The following is a 27,615-nucleotide window of genomic DNA, read 5'->3' as shown; positions in this document are numbered from 1 at the left end:
ATTGAACAAAACCCTGCCTCCTTTCCATAGTAAACCAATCAGATTGGAGACGTGTTATTCTGCCCCCAGAAGTAACTGAAGGGAGCCTAAAAAATGCTCTGATGTGGATGCAATGATAGTTCAATCCAATGTAGTTTCTGGTGACAAAATGAAACACAGAGCCCTCTACTGGTCAGAATTTAATATTGTAGGGAGTAGTGCTCTCGTCATTCTGAGACCTGACATACTTGCTTTGTATAGCATTTTACCACAATACTGTAGTTCGACTGATTATTCACTTGACATTACGTTTTCTTCTTGTTTTTTTAGAACTACACAAAAGCAGGGAACCTGTTTGGACAGCACACAACTATCCAGCTGATCATTTTCATTGTCCAAAGGAGTATCTTAATAAAATTGCCACTGTTGTGGCCCCTTAGAATATGCTACTGGCTTCTTAGTATTCATTATAACTTATATATATAATGCTTTATTAGATCTCGGTTTTAATATCTGTCTTGTAAATTGTTAAAATACCATCATGTGACAGATTATAGTTTGATGGGAGATGTGTATAAATTATCACTAGAGGAGAACTCAGATACTGTTGTTCATTTTACAGCTAAAGCTGCATTTACATGTTTTAACAATGGCATTTCTAGGGGTAAACATATATTGTAGGTAAACTTTTAAGGTTCTACAGGGGAACTTTTTTTCTAAGCAATTCTCTTTTCCTTGGAGATGGGCAGGGGAAACTTGAGTCTCTTCCCCTCTGTAGTAGAGAGAGCATTGTTCCTCTTAAACAGTAGATAGTTTCTTAAAGCTTATCAATACTTTGATATAAAATTAGTCCATTTTGAATTTAGTGTAGCTGTGGGTATATAGATGGTTAATGCCTCTTGATGCAGAATTGATGTACAACTAGCTTCATGTTTGTTTTGTAGGCTGGAAAGTGTTAAGAAAACAATGGTTTACTGTATTGTGACTATTCCAGTTTTAATAATGATGCTGCTTTTCAATGTGGTTGTCTTAATTATTTGTAGATATAAAAGTCCTCAAAAATATTTCAGCAGCATTTACCATTCACTTTCATGTCATTGTTAACTTTGTTTCAATATCAGTCCTTGTCTGACATCCCACCTCTATCACTAGAAGCACCAAAAGATCTAAATTATTTTCATTTTCTTTGCAGCTGTATAGGGCAGTTTCACAAGCCCTGCATTTGTTCCAAATGAGTATGGGCACAGTAGATCCAGCTATGTAATGACTGCTGAGTGGTGCTCTTGATCTGGCTATGTAAAGACTACTGAGTGGTGCTCTTGATCTGGCTATGTAAAGACTGCTGAGTGGTGCTCTTGATCGGGCTATGTAAAGACTGCTGAGTGGTGCTCTTGATCTGGCTATGTAAAGACTGCTGAGGGGTGCAGTAGATCTGGCTATGTAACCACTACTGAGGGGTGCTCTTGATCTGCCTATGTAACGACTGCTGAGGGGTGATCTTACTGTTCTCCAGGATCCTTTTGGTGTGTTCTTGTAAAATTGCTTCAAAGTAAATGGATTGAAGACTAGGGATTCTGCATGTGATGCGTCTTATCTGCACCAGTCAATGCCCCAACACCCAGAAAGAGATGGAGGAGAGAGTGACAGGTACTGTTGTAGGTACTGCCACCTAGCTGGTCTGTAATGTCATTTGAGAAGAACTTTCAGCGCAGAGGGGCGATACAGAGCAATTTATTGTTAGTTTTTTATTCATAGCTTTTGATTCATTTTATTTATTTTTTTGTAATGGGATATAGTGGGCAAATGCACCAGACTTTTTACCAATATACAATTTGCCACATCATAAAACTACTACACAATTTGACACAATGAAAACTATTTTGGGCAATTATTGGTTTTAGTTTTTTATTTATTTATTTGTTACAAGGGTAAAACACTTTAAACATATTTTTTCACATCAATATATGCAAAAACTACAGGGCACACAAATTGATGTGTCATCCAAGTGGTTAGACTTTGAGAAGCCCAGGTTTGGTGGTCCAGTGGTTAAAGAAAGGGGCTTGTTACCAGGAGTTCCTCACTTCAATCCTAGCTCAATCACAGCAATTGTGATGCATAGTTCACCCTCTAGTCTGTCCAAGTCACTTTGAATAATACTAGTATGAAGTTTGTTTTTCTTCACATATGTGGTTTACCATGTAAGAGATAACATGATTTGGGATTTTTAAAGTGAATAACATACATACTATTAACACCAGATGGTTCTATTCAATCTTTAGTATACATCTGAAAATATCTAAATTAAAATGCAGTTACGTAGGTCATTAACCCAGCATCCAGATACTTGGAGTGAAGTGTACATTGAATGCAAATAAAACCAAGTCAAATCACTATTATTCATTTTAAAATATATTATTTTCATTCTTACATTCATAGGGAGAAGGTTCACTTTTTTTAGGTTACTGTATTTGAAAATGTATTGACAACCAGTTACCATGAATAGGGTTTATGGCTTCAGTTAACTTTGAGTCGTCTGAGAATTGGTATTTCAAAATATGTTTGATGCAACTGAAACCAATTTCAGGTATCTTCAATTCAATAAAAACTTCTGAATTTAAGATTTTTATGATTGCATAACTATTGTACAACTGTTTTTTTTTTTTTTTTTTTTTAAGATCTGTGAGACATGATACAGTACTTTGTAGAGTCTTTATTCACAAATACAAATCAAAACTTAAAACTAAATACATTTTTTCATCAATAGAAATTGATTGTTAATTATACACACACACATTTCTTTTTTACATTCCACTTTCAAAGCCATGAAACAGAAGTCTATGCTCTTGTAAGCACACAAACTCTACACCAGCTTTAGACACTGAATGTTAAAGCTATCTCCCTCTCTGCAGGCAATGGACTCCAGCAGAGCTTGCTTTTTCTGCATGCTGCGTGAAGACTCCAGTTCATACATAGTCGTGAGGTTAAAAAGAACGCTCTCGTGAAGGTAGCGTTTGGGATCTTGCTGGACTAATCCTTCTAATTGCTTCAGGGAATCTTTCAATTTACCCAAATAAAGCAAGCAAACAGCAGCATTGTTATTTGCCTAAAGATAAAAAAAAAAAATAATAAAATAAATACTTGTTACAAACAGCCGACATGCATCATGTCATAAGTAAGTTTTCTGCACATATGCAATAACATGTTGCCGTTGGTTACCATGACATACTTAACATTGCATTATTTCTGAAGCAACATCTCTTTGCCTTTGAGTTTAGTCAGTATTTTTCTTTTTCACTTGTGCGTGTGTGTAATATATATATATATATATATATATATATATATATATATATATATATATATATAGTATTGTATGGTACCAGTATGCTTTTAAGGACAGAAACTGCTAGTTTGTTAACCCTGGTTTTGGCTGGCAGCTGACACAAGCTTATTAGTCTTTGGTTAAACATATTGTTGCTTTATGTATGTACTTACTAAACTAATGTCAATGTAAATGCCTGCTGAATTTCAAGTCTACTGGAGTTTTGATAGATATTTTAATTCCAATAGCTAAATGTATTTACACGGTTTGGGAAAAGCCCAGGCCTAAATTGTGTGTGTGCACTCCTGAATCCATTCTTATGGATTTCTGTGGTTAGATTCTCTACTGCATGAAAGCAGTGGTGCATCTGCAGTGCACAGCAAGGTGTCGTTCAATGCAGCACTGAACACAGTCCTGATCCTTAAAGGGAAAGAGCACCGCTTAAAGCCACACCTCGAATCAGAGAAGGCTTTGGAGAGGCTGCCTGTGTCGTGAGTGTTCAATAGTAACAACAACAACATTTGCACTCTTCTTTAAAATAAACAACCAACACAATTGAATGAGATAAAAAAAAAAATCCTAAATGAACTGATGATTTGGGAATGATTTCTTAATTCAGCAGATGTCTGACTATTCTTACAACTGCCCTGCTTTTTAATACTAGAATCTGCCAGCTTACACTTCAACTTGTTGTATTATTTATTATTGTAAAAGCAATGGGCCTTTAGCAAAACATAGTCAGAATATAAATACAACATTTATGCACAGAAACATTTTTTTTACATTTTTCCACATGAGTGGTTTAACTTAAGATATGCATTTAAAAAAAATGGATATAGAAGACAAAAACATTAATACTTGCCACAGGGTTAGTGGGGTCTATTTTCAAAACCTCTGAAAACAAACTGTGTGCTTCTCCATAGTTATTCTGACTTAGGTACACAAATGCCCTAATGGAGAAAAATGAACAGAAACAACAAATAACTGGTTATTAAACAATAGCAGTGCTTTTTTTTTTTTTTTTTTTTTTACTTTTTTTTAAAATTTAGAATCTTTATTTTACCCCCAATTTATTATTATTATTATTATTATTATTATTATTATTATTATTATTATTATTATTTTCTCCTTCACCATGGTGATTCCCCACACAGCTCAGGGGGTGTCCTCCGATCCCACGAGCCAGTCGACATCTTTTGACACCCCGGAACTCGAGAGCAGATGTCTGGAGAACAAAGATCAGCCCAGCAAATCTCCGCCCCCAAGCTCACTAGGCGGCCTGTAGGGGTCACCGCAGAGCACTGAAGAGAAACAGTCTAATCCGGATCCCACCGCCCCAGCCCTGGGAGTGTCAAAGCCAATGCATCGCCCTCATGGAATCCCCAGCGAGGCTCGGCTGCATCTCACAACCAGGATTCAAACTTGCGATCTCTGATTGTATGACTCTCCCTGCACGCCGTGTGGCAGTGCTTTTACCAGGTGAGCCATTCGGGGACCCTAGTACTTTTTAAAAAACCAAACTGTTACATTTACAAGGAACAACATGGAATAGGAACATTAACTTGTAGAGGAAATATCAAGTGCTCATTTAATAAATTAAATCTTCACTAGACATGAAGCAAACAAAGACAAAGGGATCAATCCTTTTGCAATTGTCTATTATCTGAAAACAAATGTACAGAGTTTACATGCCAAACTTTTTTGGCGGAATCAGTGCTTTTGAACCTGTGTGTACTTGAATCTGATTAAAACCCCACCCTGATTCCAGCTCAGAACTGGTTTAAATGCAGAATATACAGAGGATTTGGGAATCTAGTCAAAAAATAAATAACCTGAATATGATTAGACTGTGCATATGAATGGGGGAGTTGTTCTCTGAAGTAACGTACCTGCATCTGGTAACAGCTGCTTTGGATGGGAGTGTTGTATAAGGTTGTGGCATGTTTTAAACCCTTGGGCTAACACTTAGCATGACAAGTTTCCGGAAAATTTGTTTCTCATCTGAATATTCAAATCGGCCGTAAGTATTTTCCCTGTCAAATGAGCCCTTCAAGAGCAAAGTGGTATGGGTATGACAGTCTGTTTTTTCTTAGATAATGTGCTAATACTTAGCATGTATAAAACGATGTGTTTTTCTGTTGAGGTAGCCCCAAGGAAAGTTGCATGTGCACGTGAAATGTTTACCTATAAAGTATGCATGTCCAATCAGATTGTGGCTACTGTTATAACTATTAGAGGTTTAAAATGCATATCATTAGGACAATAAATATTAGGGGGTATCTAATGTATTGTGTAGGGCAAATGTCTTGGGCAGGGGAAAACAAATATTCCAACGAGGCATCAGTGCATCAATGCTGACCCATAATAATTATTCAAACCCATTACCTGTTCATTAAAACCAAAGTACTTTGGTTTGGATCCTCTCCTTTTGTTGTGAATCCATTCTCCATATCCTGGAAATACATCTCTGCTGTTTTAATGTCACCAATCTAGTAAGTAAGAAAAGTGAAAAAAAAAAGAAGAACATAAATAAATACAATCTGCTGTACAAAAAAGATAATTAATTTGTAACTTTCTAAGGGGAATCATTTAAATGACAATAGTAGTATAACAATATTTCAATAAAATAAATGAGAACAATAAACAACAAACAGGGTGTTCACCTATCTGGCTGCAATACAAGGGTCCCTGCGGAGCAAGTAATTCCATGAGAGACAATGCAAAGACAGAAATATTAGACTGCCGTAAACATTCACCTTCCTTAAAAACAAAAGCAAAGTAGCCCTGATGGCTTCATCAATGGGTAATATCATATCAGACTGAATGGTTTGTAAATGGTTGAAACAATGTTGCAGTAAAATTGTATTTTTTACTCGACAACACTGGTAATGGAACCTAAGAAAGACAAGATGTGTACCAAACATTAAGACAATAATTCAAAGTGTATTACCTCTACACAACATGATCTCAATATGACTACCACATTATGCCAGAGTCCAATGTGATAGTCATCTACATGTTTAGCATGCAGGGTTTATATAACCTTGCAAATATGAAATCACTACCTCAGACGGTTTCTGACTCTGAGGGTCCATGGAAAAAAACTTAAAACACAGAATACAGCTGCATACCATGTGAGTGGCAGGTGCAGTAACAGACTTGCAAATTCATACAAACTCCACTCAAGGGGATGTTTAAAAAAAGGGTGTCTATGATGTGTGACTGCTTCTAACTAGCAATTTATAATTGAATGATTGCAAAGACGACAAAATAGTGATGTTGACGAAGGTGTTAGTAAGTGTTAATGAAATGCTTTCCACAATCAGTCCTACAAAAATAGAATGTTAGCTGCTGGTGCGTCAGCTCATTAGTAGATGAGATTGTGAACAAGGAGAATAAAATTTTTCCTTGCATATTAAACTGGAGTTTTCACACAGTAAAAACACAGGGCTTTCCTCTAAAACATCTCTCCGAGGTATGTAAAAGGTTAATTGTGCTCATAGGAATTGTATTTTTGTTTTAATGATATGCAATCTCTTCTTCCACTGGCTTTATTTATATAAAAGATTAGTTTGAAGGAACTACTAGAAAGCAGTGAGATTCGGCAATTTCTTGCATTACTAGTAGTTTCAATGTACTACATAAATCCAGTCTTTGAAACTGAAACATGTTTTTTTTTTTTTTTTTTCCTATCTTGTGTTTTGATGCAGATTATTGTTACTGTGAAAACACTGGACAGACCTCTACAAAAAATACCCAGAGAGACACAAGCCACTGGAGTTAGGAAAGTAGGTCCAGGTGCTTAAAAATAGTCAACTGCCCTTCCAGAAACACTTGAGAATATGATATTTGGTCACTATTCCATAACAAAAATACTTGGGAATTACAAGGCCATTCTAACCAAACAGATTATTCACTGTTACATAATTACAAGCGTTAGTGTTTTAGATTACCATTTGCAACATGCTAATAAAAAAAAAAAAAAAAAATACAGGAAAGGTTCAAGATCTAAGCAACAACAAATCAGACAGTATTTATTTGCTGCACCCAAGTCAATTTTAGATGAGCTCACCTGGAGGAAAATTCTTCCAATTCCACTTAGAAGCTGAGGTTGTTGCTCTGGTTCATACTGGATGATTGAGTGGTACACATCTACTGCTAGCACATAATCCTAAGGGAACACACAACGCAGAGAGTGTATACTCTTGCAATAGCGTTAGGTGTACAGCAGTCATGGATTTCTCAGCTGTCATCTAACCACGTCAGGCCTTCTGGTAATAAAACAGTTCCCATTCCAACAACATGTTGACAGACTATGGTAACATGCTAAGCAAGGGTGATGCAAAACACATACAGTAAGGAGCTGCTGATCAAGCTAAGACAGAATACATCAGGAAGAAATAAAAACAACACAAGGGATTTTTGCAAATGCTTTTGGCTCACATTCTACTTAAAAATAATGTGCACAGATTAGGACATGTTAAATTCACAGGAGAAAATGCTTTAGGCTTTGTGAGCAATTCAATATACTGAATAACCTTGAGAATAGGCTTTAGGCTTTGTGAGCAATTCAATATACTGAATAACCTTACATTAAGACCAAAAGGGAGATGATGTGTATATTTACTGAATATAACAAATGGGTTCTGATGGATGTTACTGGATAACATTCACAATATTTTATTCCATTAAACATAGATGCCACCTTTATATTATAATTATAACTGACTGAAGCACATTATATGGTATTTTTATTTATTTATTATTAAAACATCTGGGTCATTCCTTGTAAATGTCAGATAAAAACTGTAATAGCAAATAGTTTACACGTGTGAACAATCTCAATCATATTTACTATGCATACTTGTGTATGACAATATTGTGTTTCCTGTACACTGCAACACTTATTCCAGCAGATGGCAGTGCAATGCACTTCTTACTATTTTGAAGGCACCACCAACAGATTTGTTGTCATTATTTTCAGTATACAGCTTCAACTGTACCAGGTTCAAGGTAAACAGAACAAGTCAAGCTGTGCAAGACTTTATTTGAAAATCTAAGATTTATTCTTCCATTACGTTTTGATGATAAGGGAAAACAAACAAACAAAAAAACCTAGTATACTCTGAGTGAATGTTTTAGCTGAATTTCACCAGCAGGCATCACAGCTGCTGTACAGTAGATCAAACTTGGAACAACCCTGTTGTCTGTGTTTTCCAAAGCTTGCAGAAACAGTTATGTTTTCTGCTATAAATACTTTTGTATTTATTTATCTATTTTTGCTAAGCATCACTTTAGGGGGTATGGGAGCATGTATCCCTGAAGCACAGACTTGTCTGCTTACAAGGTATTTTTCTGACAAAGACTAAACTGAAGACTAAACTGTCAAAACAGCGTACTAAAGAGACACGGATAACTGTGTTTTAGTGTAAAACAGGCCATGACTAAGACACAGCATATTAAAAAGGCTTCCTTTATAAGGGTACTGTTCTAACAGGATTGATATAAACTTACAAAGCCCAATGTACACATTTTAGCACATTTCAGAGTTCTGAAATCAGAATAGAAATCAGTAGAGATTTAGTCTGGCAGGATGCAGTAGACAGGCCTCATGGCAAGCTTTTAGCAATCTTATTTGCACTCATCTAAAATGCATTTCCAAAATGATAGATCTTGATATCCTTCTCTTTCCTTTTTGCCTAACAATAAGCTCAGATATGTGTGATGGTTTCTGGCCCCGTGTACACAAGTATATACGGCAGCTCTGCAGCTTGCAGCCGCCCACGTACCTTCATCAGTAGCAGACAGTTTGCCATGGAGTACATCACCCGGCATAGACGTGACCTCCACAGCTGAATAGCGGCTGCAGGAAACAGAAGCAGCTTGTGAGACAGTGAGGCAGCCTGTTTATAACCATCACTTACTGGAATTTAAACACCAAAATAAATTAATCAATTAATAAAAGATCCAGTCCACTCTCCTCCTACATTAAAACATGAGCGAATATACACTGAAAGGGGCATGTCATTCTTTAACAAAAACATACATTCAATGTAAAAAAAGGATACTGTATAAACTGCTCTAAAGAATGTGTATCTAAGACTGTACTGCAGAAAACGAAACGGATTTGCAGTAGAGTTCAGGTTGGTTCAATGACTCATCAAGGCAAGGCAGTGTGTTGTGCAGACCTAATTTAGAGAGAATATCTGGACTATAAATACTAAGTTAAGTTAGTAATATTAATAATAGCAGGTTTGGTTAACACTGATAATGTTCCTAGAATAACAAGCCACGTAATTAACCTATTCAAACCATACTTTTGCCAATTTGGTCTTCTTTGTGTTTATATTACAAAAATTACACCCCATTTTTCTTAAAATATAAATATTTTTTATATTAACCCTGAGATTTGTGCTTTTTTATTGATTGCTTTAAAATAAAAAATAAAGGAAGTCAGACTAAACACAGTCTGGGGGGGGAATCACACACACAGCATATTGTGCAAAGCTGAGAGAGAGAACATGAGACAACAACAAAACACTGCAGAGACAGTACTGAGAGGCAAGGCAATCCAAGGGAGAAACAATGTCACAGGGCTGCGCTGCTCTGAATTCACAGCAGCCGCTCTCAATTATGTGTTAGGGGAGTAATGATTCATAACCTCTGAACTCCCAATTAATTCTCATTCATTCTCTCTCTCTCTCTCTCTCTCTCTCTCTCTCTCTCTCTCTCATACACACTCAATAATATATTATATATATATATATATATATATATATATATATATATATATATATATATATATATATATATATATATATACCAAAACATTTGTAATGTATAGCAATATAACTGACATTGTTAAAAAAAAAAACAGCATAATATAACATTGAACAAATCAAATACCCCTTGTCCAGTGTATTATTAGTGTTTCAATCTTAATTGCATTGTTTTCAATTTGAATTTATTTTTATTAATATTATTTCTTTAAAAAACAATAAGGCTGCTAGCACAGTGAAGAGATCAAACATTATGTCGTGCTGCAATTTTCTTTACATTATTTCGTTGATGTTTTGTTGGTACTCCCAACTCGGAATGGTGCTGCAGCAAATCCCCTCTATTCACCCATGAAGCAGGGACTAGCAGAAGCCCAGACAAGCTGCAAGCGTGATTCAAGCCTGCCTTGTTTGTGAAGCTTTACTGAACACCATGTAGATTTCAGAACAAACTCATTACTAAATGTTGCTGTACACCATGTATCTGCAATCTGTTTTTCAATATACTAAAGATCATTTTGATATTTTAGATATTTAAATGTATTTGATTATTTACCTACATGGCCTAGCCACTTGATAATTTAGCTTGAATATGAACATGCTATAAATAGTTGAAATATTGTTTACCTTGCCTGTTCTCTTGCGTTATGTTAATCATACTTCCATCTTCTGATAGTTCATTTTCCAAATTGTCCAAAATCTGTAAAAAAAAGAAATAAAATTTATTAACAAATAAAAGCCCTGCATCACTTTTTTAAATATGTATATGAGGCGTGTACAACTAAGGCTCACAAGTGCTATTCCATTATTAACTGCTAAAGACCTGGAGAGAGGATTCATTTGTCAGATTTTTTGCATGTATTTAAAAATATCTGTAAGGCTGCTGGTTTTATTTTGCTGTCCTTACAAAGGTAACACGAAATTCTGCTGTCAGGGCACTGCACTCTGATTGGCTATCATATTATTGTTAATAAAACAAGGAAAATCCTGTCCCAACACCAAAACCCTAAACCCAAGGTCAGTATCCTGCACTGCAGTCATTACATAGCTAAAGTAGTTCATGTTTGGCAGTGAATAAGCGTTTTTGTTACTTTAAAAAAAATGCCCGGAGGTGCCAATTTCCTCAATTGTCCTGAGAGGAACATTTGTGGTACCTTTAAAAGCACTGCCCTTATGTCACGTAGTAAATAATGCATACAATTTTAATTCCAGACTGCGCAGCCTTCTAAAATCTGTCCATAAAATTATAATGAATTTGAAATCCCATATAGCAAAAATATACATTTCGGTAGACCTAACCTACAAGAAATGATTGTTAGAAATATTGTTTCAGATTATTCCTTTCACGCAAATATCAAACTAAAATTCCTACTCTTCCAGGAGGATATGGGCGCGTTTGAATATGCAAAGAATTTGAAACATGAGCACACCTACAGCAAGTTTGATACTAATTTCACACCTTTCCAGCATCCCTACTGTTTGCTCACCTTTAAGGCAATCATTTTCATACTGTGCAGGCGGTCAAGGGAATCTTGTGCCTTTCCAAGATACTGTGGCAGCTCAGCATGCAAAATCCGCATTGAGAATGGAACCATTGAACCTAAACATTTAAACAAATGCATTTTCACTAAACAAAAAATATATAGTACCTTCCTTTATTATAAAATATCCATAATCTTCCATTCATTAAATATACATTGGATTCAATAAGTAATGTTGTCTACAACTCTCAGTATATAGAGCAGACAACACAAGTAGATTAGTCAGTACCAGATTTGCACAGCACAGATATGATTGTGCCACAACTTGTTTAAATAACATATGGGTCACTTGGACCCCATCTGGCAAGACAACCACTGGATTGTGTGAGAAGAGTTACAGCATTTTAAAAGTATCCCTTTGATTGCATCACCCTCCTGTTTTTAAGGTATTCTGTAATAACCATGGATTGGATGCAGATCCAATTCAGGGTGCTTCCCAAGTGCTGTCAAATGATGCAGCTCCTATTGGGGTAATGGTTGATCAAATGAACCTCTCACAGTAGTCATCCACATGTACTGTATGACAGTTATTATGCCGATACTTCCAAAGCTTGGCTGTTAGCAATTTATACCACATTTCTGAATCTGCTAAAACAAGGCAACTAGTTTTACCATCAATGTAATTATCTGTCATCTCGTTGACAAGAGAGGGTCTGACAACAGTTACAATGGATTGTTGCTTGGCATTTAGGATAAGAATAACCTAAATTGCTTTCAGCAAAGCAGCAACATTACATTTGAAAAATATTCTAACACCATGTGAAGACTGCTTCTGACGATTAACACCAAGTACACAATCATATTAAAACCATGTCTTCAAATAGAAGTCCTAACAGTGACTCCAAGCTCATGTGAAATGCTGCACTGGTTGCATTTCACACCTACCAAATCCCAAATAATGCATTCATGAATTCAAATAGCTGCTTCTGTCTCTGTACAAAACCTGGACAAGTCATTTTTACCTCTGCGTCCTGGATATGCATTTGGGTAATATTCGTAGTAAAGGTCTGGCTGGTCAAGGTTTCCAAATGGTTCAAACTCCATCTCGGCATTTTGAAACAGGCTTAATTTGGTTAGTAATGCTAGCCTTACAAACCAGAGCTGCAAAAGAAAGATAACACATATTAGAACGAGTGTTTGGCTTAATGTTATTGTGTAGGGATGCCACCAGTTCATACACTGTAAAGTACAATTATAAGAAACACAACGTTGACTCTAATCAAGTCCTTCCATAGTCAAAACTTTTGACTATTTAAAAAAAATAAACATATTTTATTATTACCATGTATTAATTTTTTAGCATCAGACATGGGGCTAATTTCACTGCCATCAATAACCAAACTGAAATCACTAACTTTGCGCAGCTGTTGCTGACAGCCAATAAGCGCAGCCTCAGTCTTATCACCATTTAACTTGAGAACATTCTGTTGCATCCAGATCTTGATATCTGACAGGCAACTATAAAGTGCAGTAACAGCAACATCAGTACCTGGTTTACTTTGTAAATAGATCTGCGTGTCATCAACGGAACAATGAACTGGACAAAAGGCTGCATACAGACTAAATAATAAAGGTCCCAGTACAGAGCCCTGGGGAACACCTTGCGCAACAATGACAACATCACATTTATAACAGCCAAGGTTTACAAGTGGTCTCCTGTTAGCCAGATAGGAGCCAAACCAACAAAGTGGAACACCAGTAATCCCTAAATATTTTCCCTATGTTTGACAGTTTCAAAAGCTGCGAAGAGTCAACAACCATCAACAAATCTTTAACTACCTTAACAAGGGCTGTTTCAGTACAGTGCTCGTGTCTCAACCCGACTGGAAAGGTTCAAACAGCTCATTAGATGCAAGATGACACTGTAATTGGACTGCACACACTGTTCCAAGATTTTTGCCAAAAAAGGCAAATTAGAAATAGGACAATAGTTATTAAACACTTCCGGGTCAAGGCCAGGTTTTTTATAACACAGGTGTAACAGCAGCAAGTTTTAAACATTAAGGTACAAAACCAGATTTCAAAGACTCATTAATGATGTTAGTAACAAATGGACAAAGAGCAGAGAAACTGGATTTGATTAAAAACGTAGGAATAGGGTCCAAGGCACAGGTAGTAGGTCTCAATTTGGCAACCAACTCAGCCACATATAAAAGCAGTCCCTCAGGTGAAAAAGGCTCTAGGCTAATTTCAGTTTAAAGGGTGTAATCTAGCAATCAGTGCAAATCCAAACTGAAGAGTGGATTTCACTTAGCCGTACTTCAGTTTCCAGCTGCTCACAGATCAAACAAAAGAACAGTGCGAATGTTATGTGTTCATGTCTTTACCATTTGTTTTTTGCTTTTCAGATAGTATCCATATTGAGACAATCTGCTGAGCAAGTTACCTTGCAAGTGCTTGTTAAAGTGACATATAACACAGCTTTGCACCATGCATTAATAACAATAACTGAAACTGTCTTTACACAGCAGAAACTTAATGTCACCTAACCTCAGAAAAGCTATATTAGGTATGAATTTGCAAGCTAAAATGTATTATGGGATACTCATAAGGAGTTGTAGGTGTTGTAAATGTATAAAAGCTCTCCTCAGAGGACTGCTTAATTAGCTCTGGGCTGGGCTTTCCCATGTGTTACTGAAATCTAAGAGAGTGATTTGATAGTTCAAATCCCATGCATGTTTAGCCCAAGAGGAAACAAACAAAAAACCCAAGACTAAAACAGAAAAGCCAGCCTACTAAATATGAGGTGCTTTTGTGACAACACTGGAGACTAATCTTATACCTTTCAAGTTTGAGAAAATAACTTTAGGGAGTTCTGCCCAGGAAGTTGCCATAATCATATTTAAACTGTGCATTAGCACTGCCGTGTTAAACAAGGATAATGGAACAAATCTAATCAGTATTAAGGAACATTTTTTCAGTTGTTTCAGTGAATGAAAGTTCCACAGGGTTGGCTGTGGATTACATCAATCAAATTATGCTGCGACGATGAAGCTGTATGACTCTTAATTCTTATACCCTATTTCCACAATGTGGGTTTGAGGTGCAATGATTTCACAACATACTCAACAGAATATATTTAAAATAAAAAATGGGTCAAAAATAAAGAGAAAGCAGGTTAACTGTGATTACTTATCACAATACAGTACACGCAGTATATCCACTGAAATCAACGACCACAGGATTTTTGCTTGTTTCTCATTTTCTTCCTCTGTCAGTCAAAGGTCCTTGCAAATAGATATTCAAGTTCATTTGTTTATCAAAGTGTAACCAAGACATCATTATGATAGATACAGTACATTTTGAAGACAGCCAGCCATAAAAACAGTTCATGCATTGAAGTTTTTGGTTAATTTGTTCTCTTTTACACATTGCAGACAGATGCTGGTTTAGAAGAAATCCCATAATTATTGACCTGTGGGTATTTCAAATTTCAAAATAGTTTTTGAATAAAACAGACCTGTTTACTGACCAAGGCACTTTCTAAAACACAGTTGCCATTTTATATACAGGTGTTTGAAGATAGAAAATGGGGGAATATTTATATACATACGGATTCAGCAGGGTAGCCACTATAGGTTTGACTATAAAAACGGCAAAAAAATGCAATACAATTCAATAACAACAAAAAGAAAGACAAGTGTAGCTTCAATTTGGTTTGACAACACCTACCTGCAGGGAATCTGTAGTGTGGCTGGTAGGCTGCCCACTCTTCCCATACCCTTGACCGTGAGCAGTCAGTAGTCTTCCAGTCAGGTCAACAGCAGCCCTCCAGTTCTTTGTGCTCTATTATGGAGTGGACAATGTGAAGAATAAATGAACCCATTAAATGAACAGCTGCTTGTTTGGCTGCAAGCAGGTACAGCTGAGCTACCCATCAGTAATAATGACAAGGTCAGTTTAGCTATTTGGTTTTAACTGCAATGTCATTTATCAAAGCTATGTGTAATTAGGCAACAATTTAAACCAAGCATAAAATGTAATTGAACAAACATAAAACCTTTTTAAACAGTAAGATGGCTATGCTGTTAAGGCTACTGTTATCAGCCCCTGCACTCCTCCGACACATTTCAGCAGCATGCTAATGTCTCCGGCACATAGCAGACTTCATATCACCAGATCTCTCACTTCTAAATCTTCATTAGGAAGGGAAATGAAGCTTAAAATAACTGGCAAGAAATGGACAAAGGCAGCTGCAGCTACTGAATCAGAACAGATAAAGTCAACTTGGACCATAAATTTTGAACCTTTACAATTTCTGTTTTATGCCAGAAAGTAAAAAAAAAAAAAAAAAATTAGACTCAAAAGAAATTCTGATATTTCTTCAAAAAAAGAAAAAAATCTCTATTCCATTGGGAAAAGTGAGGTCAAGTAGTTCGAGTTGTTGCACAATGCCGACCACACTACGCCTGTCTAATCGTATGCTTGTAACACTGATTCATATGGGAGAATGGCAGTGTACAATACATACTTGCAAAAGAAACATCATCACTATGAGCTCAGTCAGCTTGGATACTATTCAAGGTGCAATGATGATTGCGGCTATGGAATTCACTCGGGGATCAATTTTAAAAGTTTTTAAGGAATAGAAAGAAGACAAGCGTTGAATTGACAACAGAATTGGCAGAAGGCACAGGTGTCGTTGTCCATCCATCAGCAGTCCAAAGCACCTCTGACCATTGTTCCATAGTCCAATTCCTGTGTTTTTGTGCATATTTTGGTCTTGTTCCCCTTTCTTAACAGAGGTATTCTTATTGCAACACATCCTTCAAGTCCTGATTTCAAGAGGGATCTTCGTACTGTTGATTTGATGGACAACGGCACCTGCGCTTCTGCCGGTTCTGTTGTCAATTCAACTCTTGTCTTTTTTCTATTCCTTAAGGATATTATCTTCAAGTATTCTTCATCCTTTTTCGGTCTTCCAGTCCTGGGTTTGTCAATTACAAATGATGTTTCTGTGTACTTGTTGACATCGCATCTTATGGTTTCTCATACCATTTTTATGCTGAAGATGCTCAGATCTTCCTCTCCTTCACCCCCCCTTGACCCCACCATCCCAGTCCGTATCTCTACCTGTCTGTCTGCTATCTCCTCTATCTATTCCTCTGGAATCTACCATACTCTCTCCCTCCTCATCAGCCAAGAACCTCATAGTAACCCTGGACCCCTGCCTCTCCTACTCCCAGCACATCTCCACTCTAGCACGCACCTGTCGTTTTTTCCTGAGCAACATATAAAGTATCAGACCCTTCCTCACCAACTACTCCATGCAACTCCTCGTCCAGGCCCTGGTACTCTCCCGCCTAGACTACTGCAACTCCCTCCAGCTCACCCAGAAATCCGCCGCTCGCCTGGTGTTCTCTCTGCCTCGCTTCTCCCATGCTACTCCACTGCTCCACTCACTCCACTGGCTCCCGATCACCGCTCGCATCCAGTTCGCCTACCGATACCCTGACCAGACTGCACATAGCTACCTCTAGATCCTCATCTCTCCTTACACCCCCACCTGACCTCTCCGCTCCGCCTGCATTACAAGACTGGCTATATCTCAGCTATGCTCCCCTGCCTCCAGAGCCCGCTCCTTCTCCACCCTCGCCCCGCAGTAGTGGAACGACCTTCCTATGCATGTCAGGACTGCCCAATCCCTGACCACCTTCCGGCGCCTCCTCAAGACACACCTCTTCAGACAACACCTGTAAAACTCAACTCTTCCCTTGTGGACAATATAGCACTCTGCATTTAATGCACTTTAACATTCACTTATCTGATCCCTGTTTTCCTGTATTTAATCCTGCACTTAACCCAATCTGTAGTATCTTGTATTTCAGCTGCACTCGTATCTAACCCTGATGTAACTATCAACACTTATCTGCTCTTCAACTGCCCCAATAATAAAATGTAATTTTAATGACACATGTCAGCAAGTTATATTTTTGCAGTTTCTAGCAAATGCACTGTAATGATGAAATAAACAAGCATCAATTAACGCCATTTTTATCAGATTCTAGCGCATTCCTGTTTTATTTGTTATCTTTGTTGTGCCTTTTTTATAAGTAATATGCACTGAGATGCACTTACTTAAAAGAACAGAAGAAACAAGTAACTTCAGCAATGAGATTAGGGTGGCAAACTGAAAGAAGTTTCAATAAATTGGTTTCCTTTCCTCCTTTGTGTTTCACTTCTTTAAAACACTTTTGACATTTTGGCTGTCCGCCTTCAACCAGATTGTTATCTGGCTGAAATCCAAAATAGTTCCACACCAAGCTTCTTTCTCCGACATTCGCCATTACAGCTGCAGTAATTAAAATTTCCCAGCGTGCGGAGGGACACTTCCACTAAGCTCTAACACGGTATCGAAAAATCGCGATATGTTCTATCGAGGCACCTCATCCTGGTAAAACACAAGTTTAAATTACCACTGTGGCTACAACACTGCTCTCAGAATCATGCCTGACCTCCAGTTCATGTGTCACACCACAGTGTGACCATTAGCCTGTCCCACTGCCACAGTTGCAATGGACGTAAGAAATATCAATTTGTTCTATGTGGTATTTCGTACTGATCCACCAGAGGAAAAGTCTTGCAGAGGAACAGATTTATTTAAAGACTGAGGTGTGAGGAGCCCTACACATGAAAAGGGGGCAGGGTAAAGCCCTGCCATAAATGTATTTGTTTATTTTAGAACAGGGTACTCCTCTGCAATTTATTATTTTGTATTTGTTTTTTGTATTATTATTATTATTATTATTATTATTATTATTATTATTATTATTATTGACAAATATGACAGCAAAGCCATATGTTTTGTTATTGTTTTACAGTGTGGACCCATCCACATTAAAAACCTTGTGCAGAAGGTGTGCATCTCCCAAATTAATTTAAAGATTAATTGCTAATCGGGAGATGGTCACCTGCATAGAAGCCTGCAGCTCTCTGCACTCTGGGTGGGCGTTCAAAGGAGGGACAAGTGCGAGAGCAAGGTAAAAGAAAACTAAACTAAAAGTAATGTGTGCTACTGCCCAGCCTGACCGATCAATGTGCTTAGTGTTCATGACTTGTTTTGTGTGACCTTTTTATTTCTCTCTGTGAGCAAGTGTGTTTTTGTGTTTAAACTTTATTTTTTTATTTTTGTGTTTAATTAAAACGACGCAGAGGCTTTACAAATGCAGTACTCTGTCTGTGTGTCTCTCTGGCTCACCACTCAACCAACCCTGTCACAGGAGGATATACCTTTTGAGTTTTAAAAACTCCTCAGGGAGTTATGTCAAATAGAAAAAGATACAAAGTGATTATAAGCAGCAGCAATAATAATCTATTAAGAGAACTCTGACTTTCACATTCATACTTAAGAGATTGCTCTATATATGTCCGATCAAGCCATTACTGGACTTCAAAGATGCTACGTTCAGGGCATACATGTTCTGTTGTCAAATTTATAGTGATGTAAAATTATTACAAAAAGCATTCAGATATCCCCAAAGATATAACTAAGTTATGCCTCAGAATCTGAGTATTATTTCCAATGCTACTTGAATTTTCTAGTTTGTGGTTGCATATCTGTGTTTTCCCTTTCATTACTATTAATGTATTAATCAATGATCAAGACGGCGCCTTCGGAAACCACCTGTCAAAAAAGACACTAACTTAAAAATGGATTACTACTAGGGTAATTTCAATCTCTCACCACCCACAAAACAAAGAAGTCAGAAACGTGTGTGAAATTAAAAATAATATTCAGGAGTCATGGCAGCTCATGCTAAATTGATTTTTTTGTAACTGCAGGGAGCAGCGCATTGGCCTTCGCTTTGTCGCAGGGAGGTGGAAAGAGAAAGAAGAAAGCAGAATGACAAAACAAGGACTGGTGCATTAGACAAACATAAGGTTAGGATATAAACCTACACATGATGCTGCTGAATAAGGCTTTGAAAAAAATCGATCTTAGCTCCATACTGAGTACCATGCGAGACATACCGTTTTGGCACTGTGTCTGCAGCATGAGTCACAACTGTGAGTCACAATTGATTCTATATTTATCTAATGAATGAATCAATCAATGAAAAAACTGCAAGCATAGACTGTAAGGCTCAGACACCAAGCTGCAATGCAATGTTACTATCAAGAATGGCAGGAAAATAAATGATCAGAAGTTAAAATAGAACATAAAGAGAGTTAAAAACAGTAATCACTTTCATGCAGCCCCTCTGACCTGGAGAAGAAGCAGCTCAACGTTTAGAAAGTTTGCAGAATTCTTTTTGTCTTCATTATTTAAAGAGAATCTACACAGTAGGTGTGTATGACGTACAGCACAGCTACAATAAATTACTGTTTACTCTACACTTGTCTCTCGCAGTAATAGCTTTCATTTTGCATACAAGTAATGTTTGTGTATATTTGAGAGAAAGAAAAATAACAGTTTTTAGAGAATCAATACACAGCATAGCTGGCACAGAATCCAATGCAAATGCAGTAATTTGCTCCACGGGGGACGTTGTTTAAAGGAATAAACACACCTACACCACCCACCATATCATGTAAATTGGTGAATTATTTAACACATTTCCAAGGTTAATTCTTTACTTAAGTTATACAGTAGGTACATAAACTAAATTGTGACAATTGTGTCCAATTTATTCCCCAAGAGCTAAACTGAACTGTTTTTCAGCTGAATTCAGTGCTTCTTTTGTGTGTATTGCAAACATACACAATTTTTTTTTTTTTTTTTTTTTTTTTTTTTATTTTATCTTCTAAGTATGCCTTGTGGGGATTCTTGTCCAACATTCCTGTCCAGTTATATAACTCTGTTTAGGTACATTATGGAAATGACCATGAATCTGAGCAATGAAGCCCCTGCTAAACCTATTTTAAACAGATAGCACTTATTGTATCAGAGAATGAGTAAGCATTACCTACATACTGTATGTAGGGTTGCAGCTACAGTATAATGTAGGAACATTATACATTTTTTTTTTAAGTAGTGTGGGTTTATGACTGCCCTGCACTTCTCTCAACCTTTTAGGCGAAGGAAAGGCACAGCGGTGACTGCTGTTCACTATTCAGTACTGTACCAATGATAATCTTATGGTCACAGCAGGCAGGTCTGGAACTCAACACAGAGACGGAAGCACTGCAGAGTTCCTGTGCTGCCAACTCATATCCCAGAAAATAAGCTTGTAGGACCCGAAGGCTATGACACAAACATGTTACTTCTGCTTGAGAACCACTGCCACCAGACATTTCAGCTGAGCTGTACGATTATTCTGACTCCACTCCTATTTCCAATGTGATGTGTCCTTTTTATGTTATTGTTAAAAGATGGAAAAGATACATCGAGTATAGCCTAGTTACTAGTTTATTATATATGACAAAATAAATTTCCCTTACATGACTGACTAACCTTTTATGCAAATGAAATCCTTGACATATTCTTTAATATAAAAGGCTACATCTTTCTGTTGCAAATCGGATCCCTTCTTAATGGGAATGACAGCAGATAAGACAAACTTTCACAGAAGGCCGATCTTCTGCAAACTCAATCCAATACTACACAAATTACTTCTGCTTCATGAGGAACAACCTCAAAAGGAAGACTTTACTTCAGATACTCATTCCTAAATTTTCCTGAAGTAATAAGTGGCAGTAATCATGAACGAATGTTCCTGTACCCATAAAGAACATGTCAACACCTAGTCATGAATAAAAATTTAATATCTAAAGTCAATCAAAACGTGGACACAGTAATTTCAACTAAGCAGCAATAAGAAAATAACTGGCTATCTTAGTTACTACATAAAAAGGTGCAGGACAGGTTCAGCAAAATGAGGAACCAGTTTACTGTGCCATGTTAGTGCTGCATTTAGTCAGCTTCACTGAGATTGGCCCTGGAACTATCTCAAGAAACAGCTGGATAAAAGATGCATTACTTACAATCAACTGCCTTAGTCCCACAAATGATTGCTCCACAGAGTTAACTGTTAAAACCTGCCTCTTCATTGCAGCCTGCTCCCCCAAAAAACGCACCATAAGATCCCTGACAGCATCACCCTGAAAGAGAGTAATTGAACTGTTTATTATATATATATATATATATATATATATTATATATATATATATATATATATATATATATATATATATATATATATATATATATATATATATATATACATACACACACACACACACACACACACACACACACACACACACACACACACACACACACAGTGGCAGACAAAATATTTGAGCAGTTAAATAAAAAAAGAGAAAAATCATAAAGAAACTATAATTTCTAATTGTTCTATTAAAAAGACATAAATTAAATTCAGCTTTAAAATAAAATAACAAATCACTACATACAATGAAAAATAACATGCAAAAACTAATTTCATACTTTGACAAGTATTTGGGCAATCAACATATTTCATATGAAACCCATTCGTTGATAACTAGTGACAATTATCATGATTGAAAACCAATGCCTGATAATTATAGATTAAATAAATAAATACATGATCATCAATTACTGAAAAATAAATTGGAACTCTGAGCAAAATGACATGCAAAAACTAATTTCATACTTTGACAAAAGTATTTGGGCATCCTTACATTAGTATTTTGTGTGCCCACTTACAGCTTGCCGTCTTTTTTTATATTTTGAAACCAATTCCTGGCATCTTTCCAGAGATATTTTTGCCCACTTCAACACATACAGCTTTGAGTATTGCAACTGACTTTGGTTTCCTTTTTGCAACAGCAGCCTTCAAGTCAATCCACAACATCTCGATGGGATTCAGGTCTGGGGACTGCGATGGCTAATCCATAACTGTAGTCTTCCTTTTTTTCAGAAATTCCTTTGTAGACTTTGTAGAAGGCTTAGGGTCATTATCCTGCTAGAATACAAACTTCTGTCCAATAAGACTTCTAGCACTGGGTAACAAATGAGAGGGCATCATTTCTTGATATTTTGCAACATTCATTGATCCTTCTACAATACAAAGGGCGTCAGTGCCTGAGGAAGAAAAACAAGCCCATCCCATCACACCACCTCCACCATGTTTAACACTGGGCATGATGAACATTTCTTTAAATTATTCACCTCTCTTCATCCAAACATATTGTTGCTTTCTTGGTGAATAAAGTTACATTTTGGATTCGTCTGACCATAAAATTTTGTTAAAGAAATCATCAGGCTTCTTCAAATCTTCAATGGAAAACTCCAGTCACTCTTTTGTGTATTGTTTTTAACAAAGGTTTGCATCTTGGTTTTCACCCATGGACAACAACATTAATCTTGTTAAGGTATCATTGAATTGCTCACTTGTGAATTTCTTGACCATCTTCTCTCAATCCTTGTGTCAAATCTTTTGCATAAATCCGAGGATATTGCCGAGTTTCTCAAACGATTCCTCCAGATTTTGCAGAACTCTTTCTTGGTCCTCGACACCTGGAGCTAGTTGCAGTAGTTCCTGTTCTCCTGTGTTTGTCAATAATAGCTCACACAGTGCTTTTCAGTAAACCAAGTTTTTCTGCTATTTTTCTGTTAGTTTCTCCTTTTCTGTTTAGTTGTATCACTGCTAGTTTTAACCATTTTTGTTGCTATTTTAACTCATACCATTTCTAGTTTATTTTTCAGCACTTGATGATTATGTATTTATTCTGTAATTATCATCAATGTTGGTTTTCAATCACGACAATTGTCAATACTAAACAACGAATTGGTTTAATACGAAATATGTTGATTGCCCAAATACTTGTCAAAGTATGAAATTCGTTTTTGCATGTTATTTTTCATTTTATGCATGTTACATAATAATTTATTGTTTTATTATGAAGCTGAATCTCTGCTTTAATTTATATCTTTAGATACAATAGAACAATTAGAAAATAGAAATCACTTTCTTTGTGTTTTTTCTAATTTTTTTAAACGGCCCAAATACTTTTATCTGAGACTGTTTATATAAACACAGTCAGACAAAAGTATTAGCACCCTATGCATGTAATTTATATTTTGTTAATATTCTGTTAATAGTTGTTATTTACTTATTTACCACCTGGTCTTTTATGTGTATTTACAATAGTTGCGTTACTATATTTGTACACACACGCATATATAATATACGGACTGCATTTCATTGAGTTCTGTGACATCATAAATAAACTCCCCGCCACAGAAAACATGGGTTTGCAGCATTCCGGAATTTCTAAAGGAGTACTCTGTCAAAACTGAGGGCTTCGTTTGTTGTTGCATTGTTGTTGTCTGCAGCAGAACAACAACTAGAAAATGTATTTTCAGACGTGAAGTCATGTTAGCACGCAGGTGGTACAGCAGACTAGATGCACTTCTGTGTTACTGGAACCCACTTTGACAGTAGATACAAGTAACCCTCTTTCTATCAATGAACCATCAGAATTTTTTTATTTTTTTTTTTTTAAATAAACTTCCCATTCACAAGTCTTTGAGTGCTTTGCTACATAATGCAGTTCTATGACAAATTTTATAATGAAATCATGATGACTACACTCATTCAACCCTGGCATGCACTCGAATGAATTAAAATGGTGCCCCAGGAAATTAATTACACTATGCTAAGAGGGTCAAGACAGGGGAGTGCGATTAACTTACGTCAAAAAAACGAATGAGTTAACCGCAGATGTTAACTACTATTAACTGACAGATTGCCTAATATATGATATAGATATATATATATATATATATATATAGATATATATATATATATATATATATATCATATATATATATATATATATAAATTAATCACCTATCAAAAGATGGCACATCATGGCAAAAGGAAATTTTAATGTACAAAATTGAAGTTTTACACCACAAGATTTATGATTTTTTTTACGTTTGCTTGAATTATTAACAGTCATAAATGTCAGTCAGTGATGCATAACACTTTATTGACTAATAATTGCTAAGATGCATAAGTTTATATGCACTTAATAATTAATAATCAACATATAGAACAGTCATCGTATTATGAAAATTCATTATAAGGGATGAACAAATGTGGTTGTTAACTGAAAAACCATATCAAGCTAGTTTGATCCAAACAAACCCTACTCCCACCTGGTAAACAGTCAATGACACCATTAGGTAAGGGGTCCATAGACTACACTTTTTTTTACACCTTTTTGGCCGCTGTTATACTGATGCATTTTTTTTTTTTAATATACAGGATACAGTTCACAAAGATATATATATTTTTATGCTAGATTTACCTGAATGTTGTCAAACTTCAATCCAGGCATGGTCAGCTGCTCTTTCTCAATAAACACTGTGTTGTACTGCTGAGTGGCAACAGAAATCAAAACCTTCCTTGTTTCTTCTGATGGGAGCCAAGCATTATATCTTCTGTCTATTTCACTCATGTTAAGGGCTGTGGCAAAAGGATCATCGCTGCCTGCAAAAGCAGCCTGTATCTGTGAAAACTGAGGTGTAATTTCAGCAGAGGAGAGCTTAACAGGAGACTCTGGGGGGGCACCCCCAAAGAAAAAGGTGGGTGTAGCAGGTTCTTGGGGAGTAACTCCAGTTGGAGAGGACAAAGATGACAGTCCTTCTGGTATTGAGGAATCGGGGGTGTTTGCGTTAGGATTGCTAACTGAAATGAAAGAAGATGAGGTTGTAAACGAATCAAAGAAGTCTGCTGCTGGGTTAGAATGGCCGTTGTCTACAAAAAACTTGCTAAGACTTGGACTTGGCTGGCATACTAATGGAAGGAGTTTGTTAGGGGTTTCAATGCCGCTGCCAAAACTAGGCGACTTAACCATTGCCGGTTCAAACCCAGCAGGCATCAAAGACTGGGCTTGGATTTTAGGTAGATTACTTTGACTGAAGATCGTACACACCGGGATGGTTTCCTCCTTTGGTGACTGTTTACCTGAACTCGCAGATTCTGCTGATTCTTGCTGATCAGTCTTAATTAAATCATAATCATCCACTGTTGGTTGGCTAGGGGTTTCAACCACTTTTGACTCTTCTTTTGGCTCCTCCTGTTTCTCATCATGTGTTAAGGTTATCGTTGAGATTTCTTCAGGTTCTTCCAAACTTTCAAGCTTTGTCTTCTCACCAGTAGTCTCATGGTTTTCTTTATTCTCAGTTTCTTTTATCCCAAAGTTTTCCTTTTCTTCATCCTGCTCCAAAATATCTTGCAAGCTGTCCATCTGACCAAGATCATCTTCACTGTTACTGGGCGAGTCTGATATCAAGACGCTTTCCATCATTTGGTCATTGAGCTTATCCATGAAGCTCTCTGAAATATCCTCTTGTGGCGTAATAAATGCTTCCCCATCAAGGTCAATGTTTTCTTCTTGGAAAAGCACTTCTGGATGACGGCTTGACGTCTCTTGGTGAGATGTCTGGTCCCTTTGTTGACTTTCTCTTTTTCCATTGATGTCAAGAGATACAGGCTTTGCATCTTTAGCTTCTGAGTTGGAACTATCCATAGTTCTTTGTACTTTGAAAACAAAAATGCAATTCATTTTTAACACCTTACAAGTGAATATAATGTTCACCTTTGGTAGATTACAGATACAATGGCAAATATTAAGTTAATCTAAAGCAGGAAGTGAATACTTTCAGTTCACTTCTTCAAAATGCATATATTTTAATGTATTGGTTATATCTATGAGAAGTGTAAAAATAAATGTATGTGTATTATAAGACAAAAAGGTACATCAATCAAAATGGCAACATGTACAGCATTATACATTTTAGCATAGGTTTCCAGCAAAACTGCTTGTACATATTAATGCTGTTACCTGCCAACAACTACCCTTTATGATGCCAAACAAACAAAAGCCCAATAAACCTTCTCAAAAATAAAATACTAAGAAGCTTGAGTCTGTGCAAACATTTGATTGTAGGATTGTACTGAATGACTGGAATTGGGATTCTACTCACGATAAACTTCTTAGTCACTCTTCTCTTAAACCATTAAATGGCAGAAGGTCCTATTTTATTCTCGTTCGTTTCTTTGATTTGGCATTCACTGTGTTCTCCCTCTATGTCTGTGCTCGTAACAGATCTGGGCTGGGAGGTCTCCACAGAGCTGCTCTGACCATTAGTTCTTTTCGCCTTCAGTTGTGTCGTTATTCTTTCGTTGGCACAGCCTCAGGGTTATGGAATTCCTTTGGGATTCCAATGTGTCTTTGCCTCTCCGGGTTTGAAACGGCTGTTCAGTGTAACCTGCATTTCCCCCAATGCATATTGCACAAAAGAAAAATTGGAGGGGGCAAGATACATAGGCTTAAAATTTGGAAAGCTAAACTATAACAACCTGGTAAGAGAAGTGAGAATGCTGTACTACAGAGAGGTAGGGCATTTATTTGTAAAGGATTGGTTATTACCCCTTTAATAAGACACCACTAAATTTGTTTCAAACTGTGGCGAATATAGATTAGGAATATCTTCAATTTAAGATGATAAAAGTCCTAAGAACGGCTCACAACCTAACTGTACTAGTCTCTATTCATGTAGTATACACAGGCCGTGTTATTTCACATTCTGTTGACACTTGGGTTGGTCAACAAATACTTTAAATTGCCATGATCAGTCTTTTTTTACTTGACTTGATAATTTCAGAAAGACCACAAACTATACTAAATAAAGAAAGAAAAAAAGAAAAAAAGAAAAAAGAAAATATACCCTCCCCAGGAGACTATAGTACAAGATGCAATGCCCTGTATGGGGGTTCAAAATATCGAATACCTGTAAACTAAAATTCAGTATATTGAAGCTGATGATACAGTGTGATACCTTAAGTTCAGTACACGTAGGTACAATGTACATCCAAGCAAAATTACGGTGTAAAACTTTTTTACTTTAAAAAAGAATGAATTCACCAACTGATTGTGTAAAGTATATGTTTATAATGACTATTGTATTTCTAAAATGTAAACACCAATCGCTTACCTTGTCGCTCTTTTGACAGCAAAATACAACTGTGAGCATGCGCAAGAAGAACGAAAGAAAAACGAC

The 27,615-nt window shown here is 36.6% G+C and overlaps 1 protein-coding gene across 2 annotated transcripts; it reads right to left on the bottom strand.

Annotated features, from left to right (window-relative positions):
* Nucleotides 1-1,868: 1,868 nt before the first annotated feature.
* LOC121315496 (trafficking protein particle complex subunit 12-like) lies at nucleotides 1,869-27,606 on the bottom strand. Of its 2 annotated transcripts, none has more exons than XM_041249626.1 (12): nucleotides 27,550-27,606; nucleotides 24,858-26,092; nucleotides 21,540-21,656; nucleotides 15,288-15,401; nucleotides 12,578-12,716; nucleotides 11,562-11,674; nucleotides 10,702-10,774; nucleotides 9,088-9,161; nucleotides 7,371-7,469; nucleotides 5,684-5,787; nucleotides 4,161-4,248; nucleotides 1,869-3,082 (listed from the first exon to the last, which is right to left on the bottom strand). In XM_041249626.1, exons 2-12 carry the CDS (start codon nucleotides 26,079-26,081, stop codon nucleotides 2,840-2,842), a joined length of 2,388 nt encoding a protein of 795 aa, XP_041105560.1. In that variant the 5' UTR covers nucleotides 26,082-26,092; nucleotides 27,550-27,606; the 3' UTR covers nucleotides 1,869-2,839. The 2 variants fall into 2 exon arrangements, with proteins under 2 accessions (XP_041105560.1, XP_041105561.1); XM_041249627.1 differs by lacking the exon at nucleotides 27,550-27,606 and adding an exon at nucleotides 26,539-26,845.
* Between the last annotated feature and the right edge of the window lie 9 nt (nucleotides 27,607-27,615).

The sequence above is a fragment of the Polyodon spathula genome, chromosome 5, assembly GCF_017654505.1.
Source record: "Polyodon spathula isolate WHYD16114869_AA chromosome 5, ASM1765450v1, whole genome shotgun sequence".
In the NCBI taxonomy this organism is placed as follows: domain Eukaryota; kingdom Metazoa; phylum Chordata; class Actinopteri; order Acipenseriformes; family Polyodontidae; genus Polyodon; species Polyodon spathula.
Note: the sequence above shows the minus strand (reverse complement) of the source record. Positions and strands in the feature narration are given on the sequence as shown.